Genomic DNA, 18,976 nt, shown 5'->3' on the forward strand with positions numbered 1-18,976 from the left:
ACTACAGTGTTATGTTGTTTCTGTATCTGTTTGTATCCTTTTACTATAGTGCTATAGTGTTTAGCTGTATGTTTGTGAGTCATTGTGCTAAAGCATAACTTAAATTGCTAACTTATTTACCTAACCTTAAATAACATAAACCACCTAGGAAATCGAAATCGTTTTACACTATATTTAAAGCGTGTAGTTTGAGCTGCATAATTTGTAAACAATTCATAATTAAGCGTTCAACGCATCCTTGGGTAAAACGAGTAGATTTTTTGTTTTAGCGAGTTACACCGCGCAACTCAACTGTGCTGAACGATCGCACGACACAAACAGCTCACAAAACGATAAACAAACACAAAAATCATCCTATCACCTAGTTGCTACCTGGCGCAATTATTCCACGAGCGAATATAACTGCTAACATGTAACAGGGACTGTTGCGTACATTAGTGAAAATATAACAAAAAAGTAATGGCTGGGACAAGTATGTTTGAAAAGGAACATAAGCGTTTAGAGAGCCGCACACACTCACAACTGGGCGCATAATAAACAGCATTTTAACATACAAATATGTTTTTTTTTCCTTCTAGGCAACACACAACTGGTTGCAAAGATCGAAGATAAAATCGAAAGAAAAGTCTTAAAAGGTTGGTTTGTGTTCGCTGCCAGCCAAAGCGCGCAACATTAGTCGCATTTATCAGCGGCAACGAGCGGAAACCGTACGATGCGCATCTGATTGCCATAGTCGCATATCACCGAACCGCACGCCGGTAGCATGATCTTTGGACAGAGTTGCATGTTGGAGCAATCGAGCTTTACCTCGCGAGCAACCTCACCACTCCGGGCATCCCAGACAACGAGTGCACCTGGAAAACAAAGAGCAAAGACAATAGTTAATAAAGACAAAATTTAAGTTCGTCTGGGAAGAAGATAGCTATTAAAGCTCGATATTCTTTCGTACCTGGTTTGCCGGTTACGAGAAGGGACGGCGTTAACATCACCAGCGCAGAATAAGCATGTGAGACGGTGATGGTGTTCAGTGGATGTCCCTGGAATCGATCCCACACACGTATCCGTTCGTCCAGCCCAAGTGATATTACGTAGCTGGGTGAACCGACGAGAGCAACGATCGAATCATCGTGTGCTTGAATTTTGTACATACATGCACCTGCAACAAGCAAAACATTACAGTAGAATGGTTAAGTGCACAAAACGAATTAAGACTTCCAAATAAAAAAAAACCTCAAAAGACATACCTGTCGTCAGGTCCCACACACAAAGCAATCCATCTTGCGAGCCAGAACCGGCCATTCCAGATTGCCATTGGTCGATGAACAGACAGGTAATGGGGCCACAGTGACCGTGCAGCGTGTACAGCATCAGGTGACTATCAGCACGGTACACCTTCAGCGTGTGGTCTTGACTCCCTGTCATCACGGTATTGCCGACCACCTCCAGGCAGGTGACAGGTTGCTGATGGCCCTGCTGCTGGAACTCCAGCAAACAACGCAGCTCCTCTGAATCGGGATGTGTTCCAGGTCCTCCCCCACTACCCATTGCAGCCTGGAACGAACTTATGCTGCCCGCCGAACCGGTTCGCATGTGAGCTGGAAATGTGAATGACCATTAGATTGACCTGACCTGACCAGACTTCTATCGCAATGTATAGTTTACGGAAACTCTTACTTCTTCGATATGCCGACGTAAAACCCCAATCGATCTGTCTTCCCTGTGTGTACGTTTCCAGTCGGAAGAAATCGATTCGACCACTTAACCGAGCCGCTATAACGCGATCACCCGTGAGCTTGATGTTGGTCACGCCATTGTTGTGTGAATGTTCTGCATCGTGGATGCACTGAAAGCAGAATGTATTAGATTAATAATTACTATCTCCTTTTGGTTTGCTTTCTCTGCCTATTTGCTTACCTTAAAACTACCGCTGCTACCTTCCCAAAACTCTAACCGCCCGTCCGCACATCCAATCACAATGAGATTGTCGAGAAAGTCCATACACCATATCGGCGACACATGATGATGCGGGGTCGTCTGCTTTGGGCTCCCGGGCGGTTGTGGACATTCGTTGGACAGTGTCGTTGGTCGCGCTGTCCAGTGGCTGTTGGAAGATTGCTCCTCCAGCGGAACGCCTGTATCACCCCAACCCGCCAATGATCCGTTCGGAGTGAAGCGATTCCGAAGGTCGGTTCCGTTGCTAGGTGTCGACTGTGGCGGTTGTGGTGGACAGGAGGTAAAAAACCGTTCATACTGTGCCTGAAAGTCGAACAGCTTCGAATCGGAGGCTTGTGAGCTCGCGGTCGAACTATCCAGGCTGGAGAAATTGAAGTGCAATTTCTTCTTCAACTTAAACGATGACCCGATGATCGTGCTGGGAGGAGAGCACGATAAAGGAGTGCTCGAATCGGCGGGAAAAGCCTCTTGCAAACCCGTAATTGAATCACCATGATCGTTGCGCATTAGTACACCGGCCGTCGCCACGGTTGTGGATAGCGACGGAAGCGATTGGGGAGAGGACGAACTACCACGCGTTTGTTGCAGCTCGAAATAGTGCAGCCGATCTATTTCAGCCATCAGCTCTCCGTTGCTTACGTCCCAAATTTTTACCTGTCCCTGCAGGCACGAGCTGGCAATCATGTTGCCATCCGTGACGAGACACTCGATACGGTGCACGTGACCGTCCACCTGTACCGGTACGCCCTCTAGCAGGCACTGTTCCTGCTTGGGTTCTGTTTCGCTATCGCTCTCCTGCCAGCTTGCACGCCATTCGGCATAGTTCCGCGTGCAGATACACCGGTACAGCACTATCATCGTGTACGTCACCACAAACGTACTGACCACGAGCAGCATACAAGTGAGCAGTATTTCCATTGGCGTCTTCGGATAGAACGGTGCATTCCCTATCGGTACGTGCGATCCATCGCCCGTATCGACATCGCTGAAATCCAACGGATCCAACGCTGCCGCTAGCGCTTTCCATTGGAAATGGTGTGGTGCTTTTTCGTCCGCATTTCGCAACTGTATCGCTGTGGTCGGACTAACCGCGTGTGACAGTTTGATGGCCGGCAACACGGTCACGTACCGTCCACTGAGCGATACGTTGTACTGCTTCAATATCGCGGACCAATGGAAGTTTGACAGCTGGTATACCGTTTCGTAGTCGGGATGCTTCAACCGTTGCAACTGTTCGGACGCATTCAGCGCACGAATCTCACCTCCTTTTTCGTTCGTCCCACTAACACCACCTCCTCCGAGCATGCCCGCATCGGGAAGTTTGTGTTGCTCGTTTAAACGGTCCATTTCGTGCAGACGTGCAGCGGTTGCTTCCGTACTGGCAACACCCAGCTCATGTACACCGATACCAACATCAAAACGGGACGATCCATCCATAGACGATACATCATGCCCGGTAAGGTTTTTATCGATCACAAACAGTTCCTCTATCAGACCCGCATTGTAGATAATGTTCGAAATCCACAGCACCATCCAGATCATAAACCCTCGCTGAAAAAATCGCGTCCTCGCCCAAAAGTTTACGATCCGAAGACGTTTGGGAATTTTCACATCTTTGCCAGCTCCCGTACCACTTTTCGCGTGGCTCGAGGATTGCTCCAGTCCGGTTAGCTTCGGGTGTGAACGTGATCGGTTAATCGAACCACCTCCATTACGAGTCTCGCGTGGTAGCGCAGCAGATGAACCGGCAGTGCCGGCACCACGCCGTAAATCACTGTTAAAGTACAACATCTTCGGTAAACGGCGGACCTCGGCACTATACTCCACACGCTTAATGTCCAACGCTAGCACGGTGGCGAAGAACAACATCTGTAGCAGAAAGTCCGACACGAGTCCCACCATCGCGAAGATGCAGAATTCCTGTATCACGGGCACAAAAGTCGCAAGCCCACCGGTAAGAATTGTAATTTCCGTCAGCAAATTCTTCGTAATTGACCAACCTTCACGGCTAAGGCCCTGGGCAACGCGTATCTTTACATCGAGATTATTATCCGTCGTCAGGACACTCTTCGTGATGACGAGCACATTCTCCAGCCCAACCAGAATAACCAGGTACGGGTAGACTCCCTTCGATTGGAAGCTTATGGTGAGCCCGAAGAAAAAACATAAGCCCAGCGACATCAGCAAACTTCCGAGGACGGTCAGTACGGCACAGGACGCTAGCATTATGCGCGAACGGATGACTTCGATTTTACGCACCGAAAAGTACACGTAAATAAACAGCATGCAGAAGGCGATACACTGGGGTAGTACCTCCTTCCAGTTGAATTCACCCGGATAGAAGATGTACATGATCGATTGCTGCTGCTGTTGTGTGTGGGCCGTTTGTCCATCGGCTGCAGGTACATTCGTATCGGAGGTAAGTTCCTTTTGATGAAGCGGATAAGCTCGGACGAGCTTTTCCTTCAACGAGTCAATAAATGCTGGATTATTTTCCCGCAGAATTAGTGTCACCGCGTACTGGATGATACGTGGCCGAACGCGCATCGGGTACCGCTTAACGCCAGTGTCACGCAGTGGTATACCAAACAACATTTCCGCGGTTGATACTTTGGACTTTTGGAGATTCTATCAAATGGAAAATAATACACAATTATCACCTTGATCCGAATGAACCGAAAGTTATGGATTGATCATCTACTTGCGATACTTACATGGTTTACATACACAGTGTTCAACAAATTGCTATCCTTGTTAAAATTCTGTATATTTTGCTGCCACAGATTGGCCGGCGACAGTAGCAAGCAGTTGTACTCGGGAAACAATGTCTGCTGTGACGATCGTTTCACATTCTCCACGTGTAGACATATATGGCTAAGCGTCGTTTTGCTGCTAAAAAATATGGAACAATCGCCGCTTGTACTTCGTTCTCGTTACGTAATTAACGGCCCAAACCCACCTCTGATCCTCGTGGTTGCGTATAATCTCCACCAGCTTAAACACCTCATACAGCGGACCGCGGAACGCATCGGTTAGCAGGAGATCTTCTTCCCACGGCACCACACTGGTTCGCATGATGATCTGCTGCACGTACAGTAGCGGATCTATTCGCGCCCAGGGAAACGGTGTTTCCACGCTAATGTTGTAGATGTTAAACATGTTACCGCCGGAGAAGCTGAACGGATTGTAGAATTCGCTCGACAGATTCGCGTTGGACAGGTGCAGATTCTCGCTGATGCTTTCCGTGTGCGGGAATATCACTTTGGTTGGAATCGTCCCCGGTAGGGGAATGTTTAGCAGTGGATAGCTGGGAAAGGAAGAAACAGAAAATAATGTTAAAGATGTAACTCCAATGATCTTATTTACGTAGATAATATCCAATGACATCTTGGAATCGAATTAACAAGGTATGTTTTATTATAGACAACAGCCAGCAGTGGCCAAACTTCATCATGCATCGAAAGTATGTTAAAAAATGTTAAAAGAACTAAAATAATATCAATATTAGTCACCTATTCATTAATAAATAATATTATTATTAATCGGACAACCCAGTAATGGAAAAACTATGAAGTTCCTAGCGCTCATCTTCGACACAAGCTAGGATAAACATCAACAACTTTCGGTCAATATTGACCAGATCTAATAAAAATTGGAGATTTCCTTATATACACAGCCTAAAATTATTTGATCAATAAAATTTATAACGAAAACAACACCTTCCCTAAGAAAAACGGGCACACTTATCAAAAAGATCTACATGTATCGTATCGTTGTCGTAGACTGTAAGGAGCCAGTAGAAGTGTTTCCTATCAGACAATTACCATTAATGTGCAAATTTAAGGTGTGAACTAAAAGTTTTTAACAGAAGCAGAAGAAATACAGCAGCATGAATCGTCGCATGCATTACTCGTACCGTCCTTGTTCTATCATTACAGACATAAAAGTGACGTCATTTTTAACAGGCGACTAATTCCGAACGTTGACAAAATTAAGATAAAAAGCAACATTTCGTCACCACCACAAAGCGAACACCGATGATAATTCGCCACGCGAATGATAACCTTTATCACAGCCAACCGATCAAGTAAACGCCAGGCTCTAACTTTACCACGGCTGGTCAGGGCCATGGCCGTATGGAGGAAAAGGAGCATAGCAACACTCATTTGGCGACCGTTACCGGATGAATATTTCCGCAAGGCAATTGAATCTAATACTTCTTCCGCACACTAACACTCACTTTCAAGGGCAATACACCCTGCCTAATCATTTTGGTAATGCAAACAAGAAACCCCGCACAAGAAGAAAGGTCACTGTGGAGATATTCCACCCGGCCAACAGGCTCCTCTTATCTGCCTTTGATTTGGACTGTCTATTGGTCGGTGTAGCGCACATTGCTTGCCATATGGTGGCATTGTTTATTTGGTGCGGTATTTAATCTTCAAGTGTCCGAGCCCAAGCTATGAGCGAAACGAATGAAGCTCGGTCTGGAAGGTGATGGGCACGTAAAGAATCACACACGTGCACCGTGCCAGTGGGTAAACAGATTAGTTCAATATACAGAGGTATAACCAACATATCAACATACACTTGAGAATCAAAGATTATCAATGAATGCGTCTACATAACCGGTTGAGGGGAGATTCTTTTTATGCGGGGCAGAAAAAGAGCTCACTCGAAGCGTAGACATCCTACCCACATCAACATACGGAAATAATAATTTATTCATCTGCTTTTATCATTACTTGCTAATGGCAAAGCCTTTTTGTAGCACGTTCTTCTAGCATTTTCTGATGGTAAACCGGACCAAAAAACGTGTTGAACGCTTTCCCGTCTATTTTCCCCTAAGACAATGTCCATCTTTGGTGAAGCAACAAACAGGTTGGCAATACGTTGACTGCCTGTTCGTACTTCCTCATTCGGGTGCGAGATTGACGTGTGCTGCACGTCAAATGTACCATGCAAATGGTCAGCACCAATCCCTACACCGACGAGTGTCCGTAACTGCCAGGCAGGCAGACAGAAATTTGCATCTTTCGAATGCCAGCCCGTTTATTATTGATTGATAGCAAACCGCGACACAAGCGCTAGATCGGTGCAACTGGTACCACAGACTGGCGGGAAACGGTGGAAAGTAAGGTGGAAACAAAACCAAAACAATGTTGATACCGGGACCGAGCCCACTAGCGTGCGCGATTTGTGCAGCTTACTGATAAGGTAACCGACACATGCGGGAGTTGTGCTTGGATTGATAAATCTAACCGTGGTTTGCGCGGTGTTGCACACTGTGGCAAACACAATATTGTAGGCTAATGGAATGAATATTAGTTTTTGGCACACGACCATGTGCCATGTGACTTTTTGTGGTTTTGGTCTACTGCAGGATTCCTTTAAACCGCTAGCGACCGAGAACCAGCGTCAGCTGGTCAATTATCTTGGAGTTTCTACGAACGCCTTCACTCCTTGCTCAACGTAGACCTACCATGGGTATCTGTCTATGTGAGAGATTTAGAACGATTTGACAAGGTGGATCGTCTGGTGATATTCTCATCACATGACCAGCTTACCCAAGCCTAATTTGATGCATGGATAGTGAGTTCATGATACACATTTCAACCATTGAACAGTCTAATATTGGTTCAAGTCCTCTTAGTCCAGTATTGGTTTCAAGTATTTGTAAAATACCCTAAAATAGATAAGATTTATAATATTGAAGTGTACATCCAAGAAACATTCAGCAATTTTTACACACTTTATATCAAACGTTAACAACTTAATACTCTTTACATCCAATACGGGTTGCTGATCATTATCATTAAATCTCTTACGCCATTTTCGTATATCCAGTGCTCCAAGTATCAATAATTGACACCTAAGGTATCTATAAATTAGATCAAGGTACCAGAGGTTTCCAGAACAGAAAAATCTAATGTTTTTCTTCCTAACGGCCACATACTTTCTTATCCAGCGCTACAACTCCTTCGCGGTCTTGACCTGCTGTAGGAGCCCTCTAAATCTAAATCTATAGAAGAAGAATTGACCTATAGAAGATGGTCCTCGAAGAGCACTCTCTAGTGATAGGTTAAAGAGTAGATGAACTAGCTTATCTCCTTGGAGCAGAGTCAAAGATTTCACTACTACTCTTTTGTGCGGGTTTTCATCCAACATCCTCATGGCAGGTAACGTTGGTAAAGTTCATGCTTAGAAGTTTTGTAAGCTTGATCAATATTTCAACCGTTCATAGAGTCGTATAGTTTTACCTTAGCTATGCTTATATTATGCGACCTTGAAATCGATGAAGAGGAATAGAACTGCTGCTCCGCCACCTTCTTCAAGATCTCCCCCATGATGAAGATCGGACCAGTGAAAGATTTCGCTTTACTTGACCAAAAAAAAACCGTTTTCTGTAATTTTACTCGCAATTGCGTCATTTGCGCCAATCCAAAATAAAAGATCAACAAAGCGAGCAAACTAAACAGACTGGAAAGCGCCCCCATAAACACGTTCAATTGTTTCCAAAAAAAAAAACACCATCTGCGGATCAACTTCTTTAGTGAGAAAATTATTCGTCCAGCTAAAAATAAACATGTTTAAAAACCTTTCCACACATCGTACTCCATATTACGTTCGGCGGTAGAACTTACCAGCAAAATATAATGATGGCAAGAGCGAAGCTAGTTGCGGTCGTCGGATAGCTGGATAGAAACAGGCCATGTTTGTAGTACATTTGCGACACGCGGGACGGAAGCGTCGTGGTGGAACCTTTGCTACGATCGGACTGTTTCGAGCCACGGGATCCAGCAGAACCACCGCCGGTGGTAGCTCCACCACCAGCAGTTCCTCCCGTTGCAGCCGATGTTGTCGCAGGTCGTGGAGGTTTCATCGTAGCAGATGCGCCCAACAGTGGGTGGTGCTGCTGTGTGAAGGTGGTGCCGGTGTGTAAAACACCCGCAGGTGGTGGCTGCGGCTGTTGGGCCGACAACGGTTTGCGCTGTGCCAACTGTGATGTGTTGTTGGACCGTGCCGATTGTGCGGACGCGACGGTGTACTGCTGCAGATGATTGATTCGGTCCTCTGCCGGTGGTGATAACGATTCTACACCGGCGGATGCCGTCATGGTGCACCTCACTTATGCTACCGAGGGTGGAGGATGTGTTTCTTGTCCACCGCACGAGCTATGCACACTTTGTTTACACTTTTTGATGCGATATAAATACACTTTTACACCTTCGTTACGGTGTACAAACGCATACCGAGTCACTTTCTCATCGCCACCCTGCAACTGTCACCGGCTGCACCCCGTTCGTCGTAGGATATTACGAACCCTTCGTTGTACTTCCGCTGCAGGTCCCTAACGCACGGCATATTATCCACACTGGAATGGTATCCCCTCGTTTACCCGGAACAGTACCGGGAAGCGGTACGATGCATCCAAGTGCACTTTGCCGACAACGAAACACTACACAGCAGCGAACGTCTGCTAATACACAGCTGCACACAAGTTGCGCAATACTCTCGCTTAAGCTAGTTTACGATTGGGCTGCGGAAAGATAAACGGATTGAAGATTTTTTTATAGAACGTAAGCTAAAACACGCTCTCTCAAAACTTAGGTCAGTGGTTATTCCGTGCACTTAATTTTGCTTTTTGATGGCCTTTTTTGAGGGCACCTAAAATCTACCATTCACGTCAGTTCCATTCGCAAGACTACTTTAATCATGTTGATTATGTTACAATGGGCAATGGTAATGATACTATCAACAGACAAGATCACTTTCCATGGCGAAATTCACTTGTGAACCAGTGGGTAGCGAATAAGAACAGGTTTGTTCAACATCTTTACCGTCTTTCCAGGCTCTCAACGGAACTAAGATCGAGATTGTACGTAGTGTACATAATCTCTTGCTCTCGTGTCAAGAACTTGGCAGGTTTGCTATTATCATCCCGTTTGCTATGATCGATTCTTCTGCACTCTGTGCGAGTAAAAACAACCTCGGTCTACTGCGTTTGATCGCAAGCCTATCAGCCACAACTGCACCCGATGGACCTGGTGTGTGCTTTCGCTTCCGGTACGGCTTTTGCTCTCGGGGCGGCTGCAAAACGCGTTGCAACGAATGGACACGATCGCCCGGCAGCAGCAGCTTCCACGTAACCGCACGGTACACGTGCGGGTGCCACCTCATCCGGTCCGGTTTCTGCACCGCTGCTGTGTGCGGTAAGAGCGAAGATAGCGGACAACGAAAGAAGCTATAAAATTACATAATTTCACATCATACGTGCCGTGCAGACGGTTCCGTGTCCGATAGCAAAAGGGGTGTATGGATTCCCCGCGAGGCACTCGAGTGTTACAACTCTCGTGCAAAATTAACCCATCGTACCCGGGGCGCCACAGAACCTTCCCGCTTTTGTGCCACGATTGATTCCGCCTCTTCGCACCTTCTTCGTAGCGTTCTCTCACTAGCGCGATTGGGGCATGGTTTTTTCGATTGCTTCTTTGATTTGTCGTGATTCGGGCAGAACATTTATCGGTGATTCACACGTTATTTTCTTCCCGGTCACGACGAACGTTTACCGTCCAAATACGCACGCACTCACGGCCACGTCGGGGTAATGTTGCGATGGCTTTTTACCACATACGAGTTTGCGACTGGGGATGATGCAAAATAAACTTATCACACAGTCACACTTTAACAATTATTTTGACTCATTATGCAGGGCAGGAAAAATACGGCGCGCGCGATGAATTTACGTTTCGGATTTATTTGCTCCCGTTTTTCCTTTTGCTATTTGCCAACTGCGTGACAGCGACCAAGGCTGGATGATATGTTTTCCCCCTCTCAATTTCGACGCCATGTTGGATTCTTGTTGACAGTTGTGATTTAGTGCTTCAGTTGGGAATTTATAAAATAGGAACAGAAACTTTTTATTTTGAAATACATCACGTGGTGTAATGTTGGATGCATGATTGCAGTAATGCAACCGTTTGCAAGAGCTTCTACAAAAATACGCTTTTGGTTTCGCAATTAAATGTTTACAATCCAGTTCAATCGACAATGATCCAGCCTGCCCCTTCGTGGGACCTTCTCGCAATGTCAGAACAAATTGACAGCAAATGTTGGAAAAAAAACATAGGTGTGTGTAAATATGGCAGACAAGGCAGAGAAAATTGCTGCTGCAAGAAAAAAGGTAAACATATCGAATTATCGTGTGAAAACCATGCCATAGGTTGCCTTCCGATTGTGCAAACATCATTCCCCAGCTAATAATAGTATTATTCACATTGCATTACCGAAATAATCGGTCGAAACACCTTCGGCTGACACGTCCCGCAGTGTGTTTGGTGACAGAATTGCTGCAGAAATGCAAACAATCTGACACGTCATCTTACCGTGCCATGGAATTGGATATGTTTTTCACAACAAATGCTACCTGTTCATTCTTTAGCTGAAGCAGTATCAGGCGCGACAGAAGGACCGTGATCATGACCCGCATCAGCCGCAAGAACCATGCACTGAACCGACACCGCCAGACATAGGTCAACCGGCAGAGGTAAATCAGTCGCCATCTCCGCAACCACCGTCCTTTGGGAAAATCGATCATCCCATCGGTACGCTGCATCAAGATGATTTCAATGGTGGGAGCTTCTCATCGGTGGAGCTCAACGCTCCCAAACCCTCCACCTCGAACGATGGAACAGCTGTTTCGATTGCGAACTACTTCAGCAGCAGCACATTCGCCATTTCCCATCCGCCGGGTGCGGTGGATTTGTTTGAAAATGTCGAACCGAAGCTCGCCTCGGTACCAACTCCATCAGCTGCCCCGGTATCGGTGGCGGAGGTCCGGCAACCGGAACCACCGGTTGATCCCAGCGTGTACAACATTAACAAACTGTCGGACGAAATTGGTAACCTTATCGCGAATGCGAATGCTGATCTTGGGCCACAAAACACGATACTGGAGCTGGAATCGGAAAAGGCCGATCTGGCGCGACAGTTGAACGCAGAGAAGCTAGAAAACGATGAACTGCGGTTGCGGCTGCGCAACAATCAGTCGCTGGTGGATGAGCTGAAGATCGAGATCGATAAGCTGCGGTTGGAGAACAGTACGCGCGTTACGGTGGAACTGGGTCCACTGCAGGAACAGCTTCAGATGCAAATTCAAGCGGTCGGTGTGTTGGTTGGTGAGAAAGCGGAACTTACCGCATCGCTGGGAAAGTGTAAATCTCTCCTGCAGGAACGTTCGGCCGAAAATGATGCGCTGCAACACCGTCTGCAAGACACAAACGCTACCGTACAGAAGCTGCAAGGTGAACTAAACGAAGCGAAAAGCCACGGGCAGCGGTACGAGCAGCTAGAGCAAACGATCAGCACCCAGGTCGGAGAATACCAGCGCGAAGCTGAACGTTTCCGCAAGCTGTACGAAGATCTGCAGGAAGATTTAGCCGAGCTGCGCCAAAAGCTTACTGTGCGCAATGAAGAGTATCACGCAGCACAGCAATCGCTCGACCAGACACGATCCGAACTGGGCCTAGCGAAGATACGCATCGATCAGCTAACCACGGACGATGGGCAGGATTATAATGCGAGAATCGAATCACTTACGCAGCAGAATCTTATCAAGGCGCAACAAATTAAGGATCTGCAGGAGGTAATTAAACAGATCGGCACGGAACGGGACCAGAGCAGCCAGCAATACCAGAACTATGTGCTGCACTTGAACAAGGAAATAAGCAATCTGGCGGAAAAGATTCAGGAGCTGACGGATGAGAACAATCGGCTGTCGAAGAGTGAGGAGACGGCCGTACGCTTTGCAAACGAGCTCGAGCGCCAGATACAGCAGCAGATGCAAAAGCTGCAGCGAGTGTATGCCGGACAGCAGGAAGCGCAAACAGACGTTACCGAGAGTAATTTTAAGTTGCGCGAAGATCACGACAAGCTAAAAGCGGAACTAGACACACTGCGCATCAGTCACGACAGGTTGGAACGTGAAAAGGAAGAGCTTATGGTAAGTGGCCGAATTTGGTAACCGTTCAGAATGGAGGGATTTAATGCTAGAATTTACTTTTCAGAATGGAAACGTTTCCAAAGAGAATGAGCAGAAAAATGATTATGAAACGCAGGTTAAACAGTACGAAGAGCAAATAGCTCAACTACAACTTACGGTGGAAAGACTCCAGCTGGATAAACCGGATGTGGCGAAGCTGCTGGTGGAAATTGAAAGTGGCCGGGTTGGTGCTTCCCGTGCCGTAACGCAGAACCAGGAGCTGAAGTCTCAGCTGGAAGAAATGCAACGGGCGTTTGTGCAGATTGTAAGTATAGGCTTATGGGGGGTTATATATACAGTCAGAATGTTTGGACACATTTTCTCGGTACTGATGGTTTCGGTAATATATGTAAAAGTTTCACCAAGAGTGAATGGAGTCCTTTAACTACCGAAAGAGTACAGACATTACGTTAAGAAAAGGCTATTTCTGAATATTCAAATGATTAAAACAACGATCTGCAATCCACTATTTCTCAGAGATCTAAACCGATTGACTTCAGGTGTTTTTTTACATCATTCACTAGAACTAGGATGTAGATCTGGAATGTTTTCGTTTATTTGAATTCATTCCTTGTTATGGGCTAAATTTTGATAAAATTTCAGTCAAAAGACGTTATTTTAAATTCAAATGTTTGGCATTAGGTCAATTTGGACATGTTTAAATAGTTTCTTGGTGTATATTAAATTTAATTTTTCTATTGATCCTTTTGCAGAGCAATGACAAGCTGAACCTCACGGATAAGCTGCAAACGGAACTACATCTCGGAAAGGAGATGAAGGCCAACTACGGCAATCTCGAGTCCGAGCTGGGTGCCATCCGTGAGAAGCTACACTACAAGGACGAGGAAATGATTCGTCTGGCGCACGAAAACACCGAACTGAGCAAGCAAATTTATCAACAGAATCAAGAAATCGATCGATTACGCTACTACGAGTCACGATCGAACGATGCCGCAACGTTGCAGCGCGAACTGGAGCTGCAGAAGCGTACCGCCGATGAGCTGCGGCGCCAGCTGCGCGAAGGTTCCATCTCGAGCGAATCGCCCATGCTGGTAAACGGTGATCAAACGGCACATGAACATACGATCGACACTAGCCCGCTACAGCAAGAGATCGATACGCTTCGACAGGAGAAGGAAGAATTGCTGAAAGCCTTGAACCGATTCCAGCAAGATCGTACGCAAGACGCCACCGAAGGACCACCGAACGGTGTCGGTGCGTTCGATCGCCAATCGTCTATCGTGAGCAGCATCCCAACGATGGAAGCGATGGAAAAGTTACAGCAGCGCTTCAAACGTACCATGGTTGAGGTGGCCGAATTGACCGAGGAAAAGCAACGGCTCGAACATTTGGTATTGCAGCTGCAAGGCGAAACGGAAACCATCGGTGAATACATCACACTTTATCAGCAGCAAAGAAGATTGCTGAAACAAAAGGATATGGAACGCGATCTGCAGCTTCAGCAGCTGGCAGACGATCGCGAGATGATGAAACTCAAGCTAAAGGAGCTTAACTATCTGGTGCATCGGTTGGTTCAGGAACAGCAGCAGGATGGTGGTGAACATGATCACGAATCCCATCATCACCATCACCATCATCATCATGCTTCGTTGAACAACAGTAGTAGTAGTGGTGGCAGTGGTTACAACTACAGTCAGTTTGACACGAACAGTACGCATGTGAATAATACTAGTCCCGTTCCGGGTTCCGGTGCACCGCATCATGATGATGTCGCAACGGCTTCAATAGAAGCCCCTTCACCGCCCGGTGCTGATGGGGATTATCACCATTCACCACTGCCATTACCAAAGGTGCACATTAAACCAACGGAAACGGCTGGTCGCATCCTTTCGCTGTTGACCGACATCAAGGAGGCAAATATTCCGTACGGTAGCGGTGTACAGCACTGCTCCTGCTGTTCCGGCCGGTTGGAAACGGTTTAGAGAGTAAAAAGGGTTACAGATCGGTGGACCTTAGGTCTCTCGCCCACCCCCACACTAAAGCCTCTCCACCCATCAAAAGCTGTGGTATAGTTTTCCTTGTTTTTTTAACGATATATTGCATATTTTATTACTGTAAACATTTCTTGGCATATAATAGCTGGCATAGCGGTATTTGTACGATCGAAATATAGAACCAACGCAAGCATAGCGCGTAAAGAACATCATCAGCTCGTTTGTTGTTGTCGTTTTGCTGAGATAGAAAGAAGTAAACACTGTGTGAAAGAAGTGCGAAATATGTGAAGCAACAAAAGTTATATCTTAAGAGGCATTCTTACGTAAATTACGCTAAAAAAGGGTGGAAAAGTTAAAAAAAATATACAATTTCAAACCAGTTGCTGCTAGTAAATTTATTAAGCACCGTCTGGCAGCACTGGTTGTGAGATGGTTTGGAGCTGTCATTCAGTTTCGTTGCTTGACAACCAAATCTTTTGTTGTTGCCGGTTTGCTGTAAACAACGCGATAGGAGCAACCGGCTAGTTAAAGATCAAACAAAATCTCTGTTTCTGAACAGAAACTGTGTAGTAAAGATGTATTACTTTCTATTGTTTCTTCTGTGTGTCGTTTTTGGATTGGTTCAACCGACAACGGTGGATGGCAATGGCTACATTATGTACTGTCCGTGCATGGGTAAGAGCATTACGCGAATGGTTTGCTTCCTTTCTTAGTGCCACAAAAAAGGGGTGGTTTTTATCCACACAAAACGATAAGAAGCATGTAACCTTTTTTCCAAAGTTGTATATTTGAATATTTCACATGGTTTTTTTTTCCTTTTTCAGGCCGATTCGGTAACCAAGCGGACCATTTTCTCGGTTCATTCGGTTTTGCAAAAGCTTCCAACCATTTTATCGGTAATTGCATCTCGTCCTACTCGGCGTTTGTGAAGCGTGAGCGTGATTCAAACGGATTTCCTTCCTCGTTTTGGGCGTTCCCACCGGAAAAACCAATCACCAAATCCAAAGGTGTCACAACGCAACAACACGAAGAACTCTAGAGAGCGAGAGGGCGTGAGAGATTGTGGGTTGTAAGTGAGATTTCAAATGGTACAAAACTGCAGCCGATCGAAGGATTAAGATGTTTGGTGCACGATTAAGATTATTTTTTCCTCATTATATAGCGTAGTTGCACATGTTCAAATGGTATAGTTACGATCGACATGCGTGCCACTTGCTTCGCGAGTCGTCTACTTGGAACAGAGAGTCGTTACCATAGGAATGGAATCTTCATAGGTAGCATACGTTGTCAAAAATCCAAGGGTTGCTAAAGACTATTATATAGAATATACTGCGAAGTTTTCATATATCGTAACGGCTCGCTCATCAAAGCAGGTGAGTTCACGATTTGAAATAAGCAGCACGCGGTTCAAACCGTCGCTGGTATCAGGAGAAAGTACTATTTTTATTACACACTTAATGATATTGCTTTGAGCCTTTTATTATTAGAAAATAAGAAATTTTCCATCAATTTTAAAATAAAATAAGTACATCAACAATATCTGTATTATGCTTTATGACATACACTGCTATTCCTATTAGCTGAAAAGACTAATGTTGTGTTGAATGAATCATTTGAGAAGTGTCATTTTAATCTTGTGTTTAATCTCAAAAAAGTCATGAATCCTCAACTATCCGAAGGAATTCTATGCTGATGAAATTCCCCAAATGCCCCTTGCGTTTGAGTGGACTGAATTTCGAACGAACTGAACAAAAGTTTCTGAAGATTCTTGATCAATCTTTGAGAAATCTTTGAGTAACCTCAAAGTTCAAGTTGAAAGATTGATGAATTGAAGTTACCAAACGCCACAAGAGGCTAATCTAATCGTCACGACCATCAAATAATATGTATGGTCAATCAATTTTATTGTGCCGTTCTGCCCGTAAACATTGCACCGATCCAACGTTAATTAAGTGGATGCCACTTCCATCCAACCACCTCATCATCAACAGAGAGGTAACAGCATTTCGGAAAAAAATCCGTGAAGCTGCAAACAGAAGACAGAAACTCTCCCGTCTGGAATTTGAATCAGCGGTTGCTTCCCCAAAACTCTACACACAGCTTTTTGGTACTTGGGCCACCCACTGGCTGCTGTCAACCCGGCACAGCTGACAAATGTAAACAAATGGTCTAGAGGATCATCTGTTGGCAATGTTTTACACAAAACAATCGATTACATTCGGTAAAGCAAAAGTGGCAAATAAAAAACAGTTACACACGTTCAAAATATTGTACTTTCATTAACAAATAAACGTTCCGTGTGTAGTGTGCAGATTGTTGGTTGAGTGATAGATTTACATACGTCTTTTGCTATGCTTTTGTGCATTACAATGACTGACTTTTGTGAACTTACACTAGAAAGAAAAGGATTCTACGGTGTGGACTTTTCCAAGCAGTTGGATCAAATCAAGTGCCTCGTGTTCGACATGGAGTGCCTTTGGCTGGAAGTGGTACCAATTGCGGCACTTATCGAGCGCCAAAAAGAACAAAACCCAAATCTGGACTGCACCGAGGCCCTGATCGACCAAACGCTGCTGGCCGGTGGCAGTGCAAACTATAGTGCGAACATCGTCGAAGGATGTGTACACTTTGCTGCCAAATACTATCTGGAAAACTATCCAATCCGGTTTCAGTTCCACCTAAACCGGGCCACGGCACAAGAAGTTTCCCGCCATTACATCAAGCCGCTGTGGCGCACCTTGCTACGACAGGAAACGGAAATTCGTGCGCTTGTGGAAGAATTGAAACGAAAAGACGTAGAAATAGCACAGTACCAAGCGGAAGGGGCCCGGCTAAATAGAACCACCGTGCAGACAGACACGTTCGATGAGCAGAAGTTCCGGCAAGCATTCCCCGTTCAGCTGCCGGTGCAAAGTGTGTATGTACAAACGCTTTTAAACAGTGACGTGCACCGTAGTAATCTAATGAAAATGTTGGAGCTTGAGCATAACATAGGCGATTCAGCAAGAGGCAGAAACAAGCTGCCAGTTCCTGTCACCCAACAGTTTAACTCACCTTCAAGACGAAGGAAAAAACGTGCAAGACCAATGATGGTGCCAGATGTTACCAAAACTTCCATCGAGTATGAACATGAAGAGGACGATTGAATAGACATGGTGTGGGGGGTTACGAATTGTTCTCTTTTGATTAGCTCAATGCTGGTTTCTAACTAACTAATTTCCTACTTAACTCCATGGCTTTATCTATGTAGGTCTTGAACTGGGTTATCTAATGACTGAAATTATCCGTGAGTAGTATTACTCATAGCTAAATAATCATTTCCGCGTAGGGGCAGTCAAGCTTTACGTTTTGTTGAGTATGGTGTTATCGAAAAACCCTCAACAATTCCTCATCTACTCCTTTCATAAATTGGGATTAGGAAATTTTAGTATTATGTTCAGTAATTCAAATTCTGATAGACAACATGTTTGGCCAAGATATAGACGCTAAAGAACTTCTGAATAGGCAGCTTGGAGAAATTAATAACCAAAGTTTCTATTCTTAACAACATACTAGATCTAGCCTGCTATGTCTGGTTTAATAGACTTAATTACACCATTTAGTCTTCGGGTGTTCAAGTTTTGGCAATATAGATTGTACTCTGAAGTACACAATAGTACACCATTATTCCTCTGTGGCTGTACAACCTCTGGAGAACTTGGCCTGCCACCACTACTAGCTTTCTTTGACCAAATTTACCCGTAGCTCGGTGGTCAGTCTTGCTTACAGGCGTACGGTCCGCATGAGATTTAGTACCAGTCCTGTCGTGTGACACAGTTAACTTATTTAAAAAAGCAGAAAGCAGGTGAACAGAACCTTCAAATATCTAAATATCAACCGGACCAATCCTCCGTAACTAGGATTGACTATCCGGCTCCGTGGTAACATTAAGTCTAGTAAGCCAGAAATGACATGCATGACCTAGAAGATCGTTACGCCAAGAAGAGAGAGAAGTAGCTTTACTGCAACTTTATAACAAAGTCAACTT

At 45.3% G+C, this 18,976-nt stretch overlaps 3 protein-coding genes across 3 annotated transcripts; 2 read left to right on the forward strand and 1 right to left on the reverse strand.

Annotated features, from left to right (window-relative positions):
• Positions 1-672: 672 nt before the first annotated feature.
• Positions 673-9,070, reverse strand: LOC128710375 (sterol regulatory element-binding protein cleavage-activating protein). Its single transcript, XM_053805427.1, has 8 exons — positions 8,598-9,070; positions 4,913-5,260; positions 4,668-4,845; positions 1,915-4,581; positions 1,675-1,843; positions 1,245-1,595; positions 950-1,156; positions 673-854 (listed from the first exon to the last, which is right to left on the reverse strand). Exons 1-8 carry the CDS (start codon positions 9,068-9,070, stop codon positions 673-675), a joined length of 4,575 nt encoding a protein of 1,524 aa, XP_053661402.1.
• Positions 9,071-11,095: 2,025 nt separating this feature from the next.
• LOC128710376 (golgin subfamily A member 2) lies at positions 11,096-14,937 on the forward strand. The gene is made up of 4 exons (XM_053805428.1): positions 11,096-11,137; positions 11,396-12,955; positions 13,020-13,259; positions 13,708-14,937. Exons 1-4 carry the CDS (start codon positions 11,096-11,098, stop codon positions 14,935-14,937), a joined length of 3,072 nt encoding a protein of 1,023 aa, XP_053661403.1.
• A 2,381-nt stretch (positions 14,938-17,318) lies between these two features.
• Positions 17,319-18,095, forward strand: LOC128709122 (uncharacterized). Its single transcript, XM_053804106.1, has one exon. It carries the CDS (start codon positions 17,319-17,321, stop codon positions 18,093-18,095), a length of 777 nt encoding a protein of 258 aa, XP_053660081.1.
• Positions 18,096-18,976: the final 881 nt, after the last annotated feature.

This window comes from Anopheles marshallii, chromosome 2, assembly GCF_943734725.1.
Source record: "Anopheles marshallii chromosome 2, idAnoMarsDA_429_01, whole genome shotgun sequence".
Taxonomy (NCBI): Eukaryota; Metazoa; Arthropoda; class Insecta; order Diptera; family Culicidae; genus Anopheles; species Anopheles marshallii.

What these genes read in the sequence shown, in the direction of transcription:
- LOC128710375 (XM_053805427.1), bottom strand. Translation starts at nt 9,070, where the DNA reads ATGACGGCATCCGCCGGTGTAGAATCGTTATCACCACCGGCAGAGGAC. An exon ending in GCCATCATTATATTTTGCTG is followed by an intron (nt 5,261 to 8,597) that starts GTAAGTTCTACC and finishes TTCCTTTCCCAG; the next exon opens with CTATCCACTGCTAAACATTC. An exon ending in TGTGTGGGACCTGACGACAG is followed by an intron (nt 1,157 to 1,244) that starts GTATGTCTTTTG and finishes TGCTTGTTGCAG; the next exon opens with GTGCATGTATGTACAAAATT.
- LOC128710376 (XM_053805428.1), top strand. Translation starts at nt 11,096, where the DNA reads ATGGCAGACAAGGCAGAGAAAATTGCTGCTGCAAGAAAAAAG. An exon ending in GTGAAAAGGAAGAGCTTATG is followed by an intron (nt 12,956 to 13,019) that starts GTAAGTGGCCGA and finishes TTTACTTTTCAG; the next exon opens with AATGGAAACGTTTCCAAAGA. An exon ending in AACGGGCGTTTGTGCAGATT is followed by an intron (nt 13,260 to 13,707) that starts GTAAGTATAGGC and finishes ATCCTTTTGCAG; the next exon opens with AGCAATGACAAGCTGAACCT.
- LOC128709122 (XM_053804106.1), top strand. Translation starts at nt 17,319, where the DNA reads ATGACTGACTTTTGTGAACTTACACTAGAAAGAAAAGGATTCTACGGT.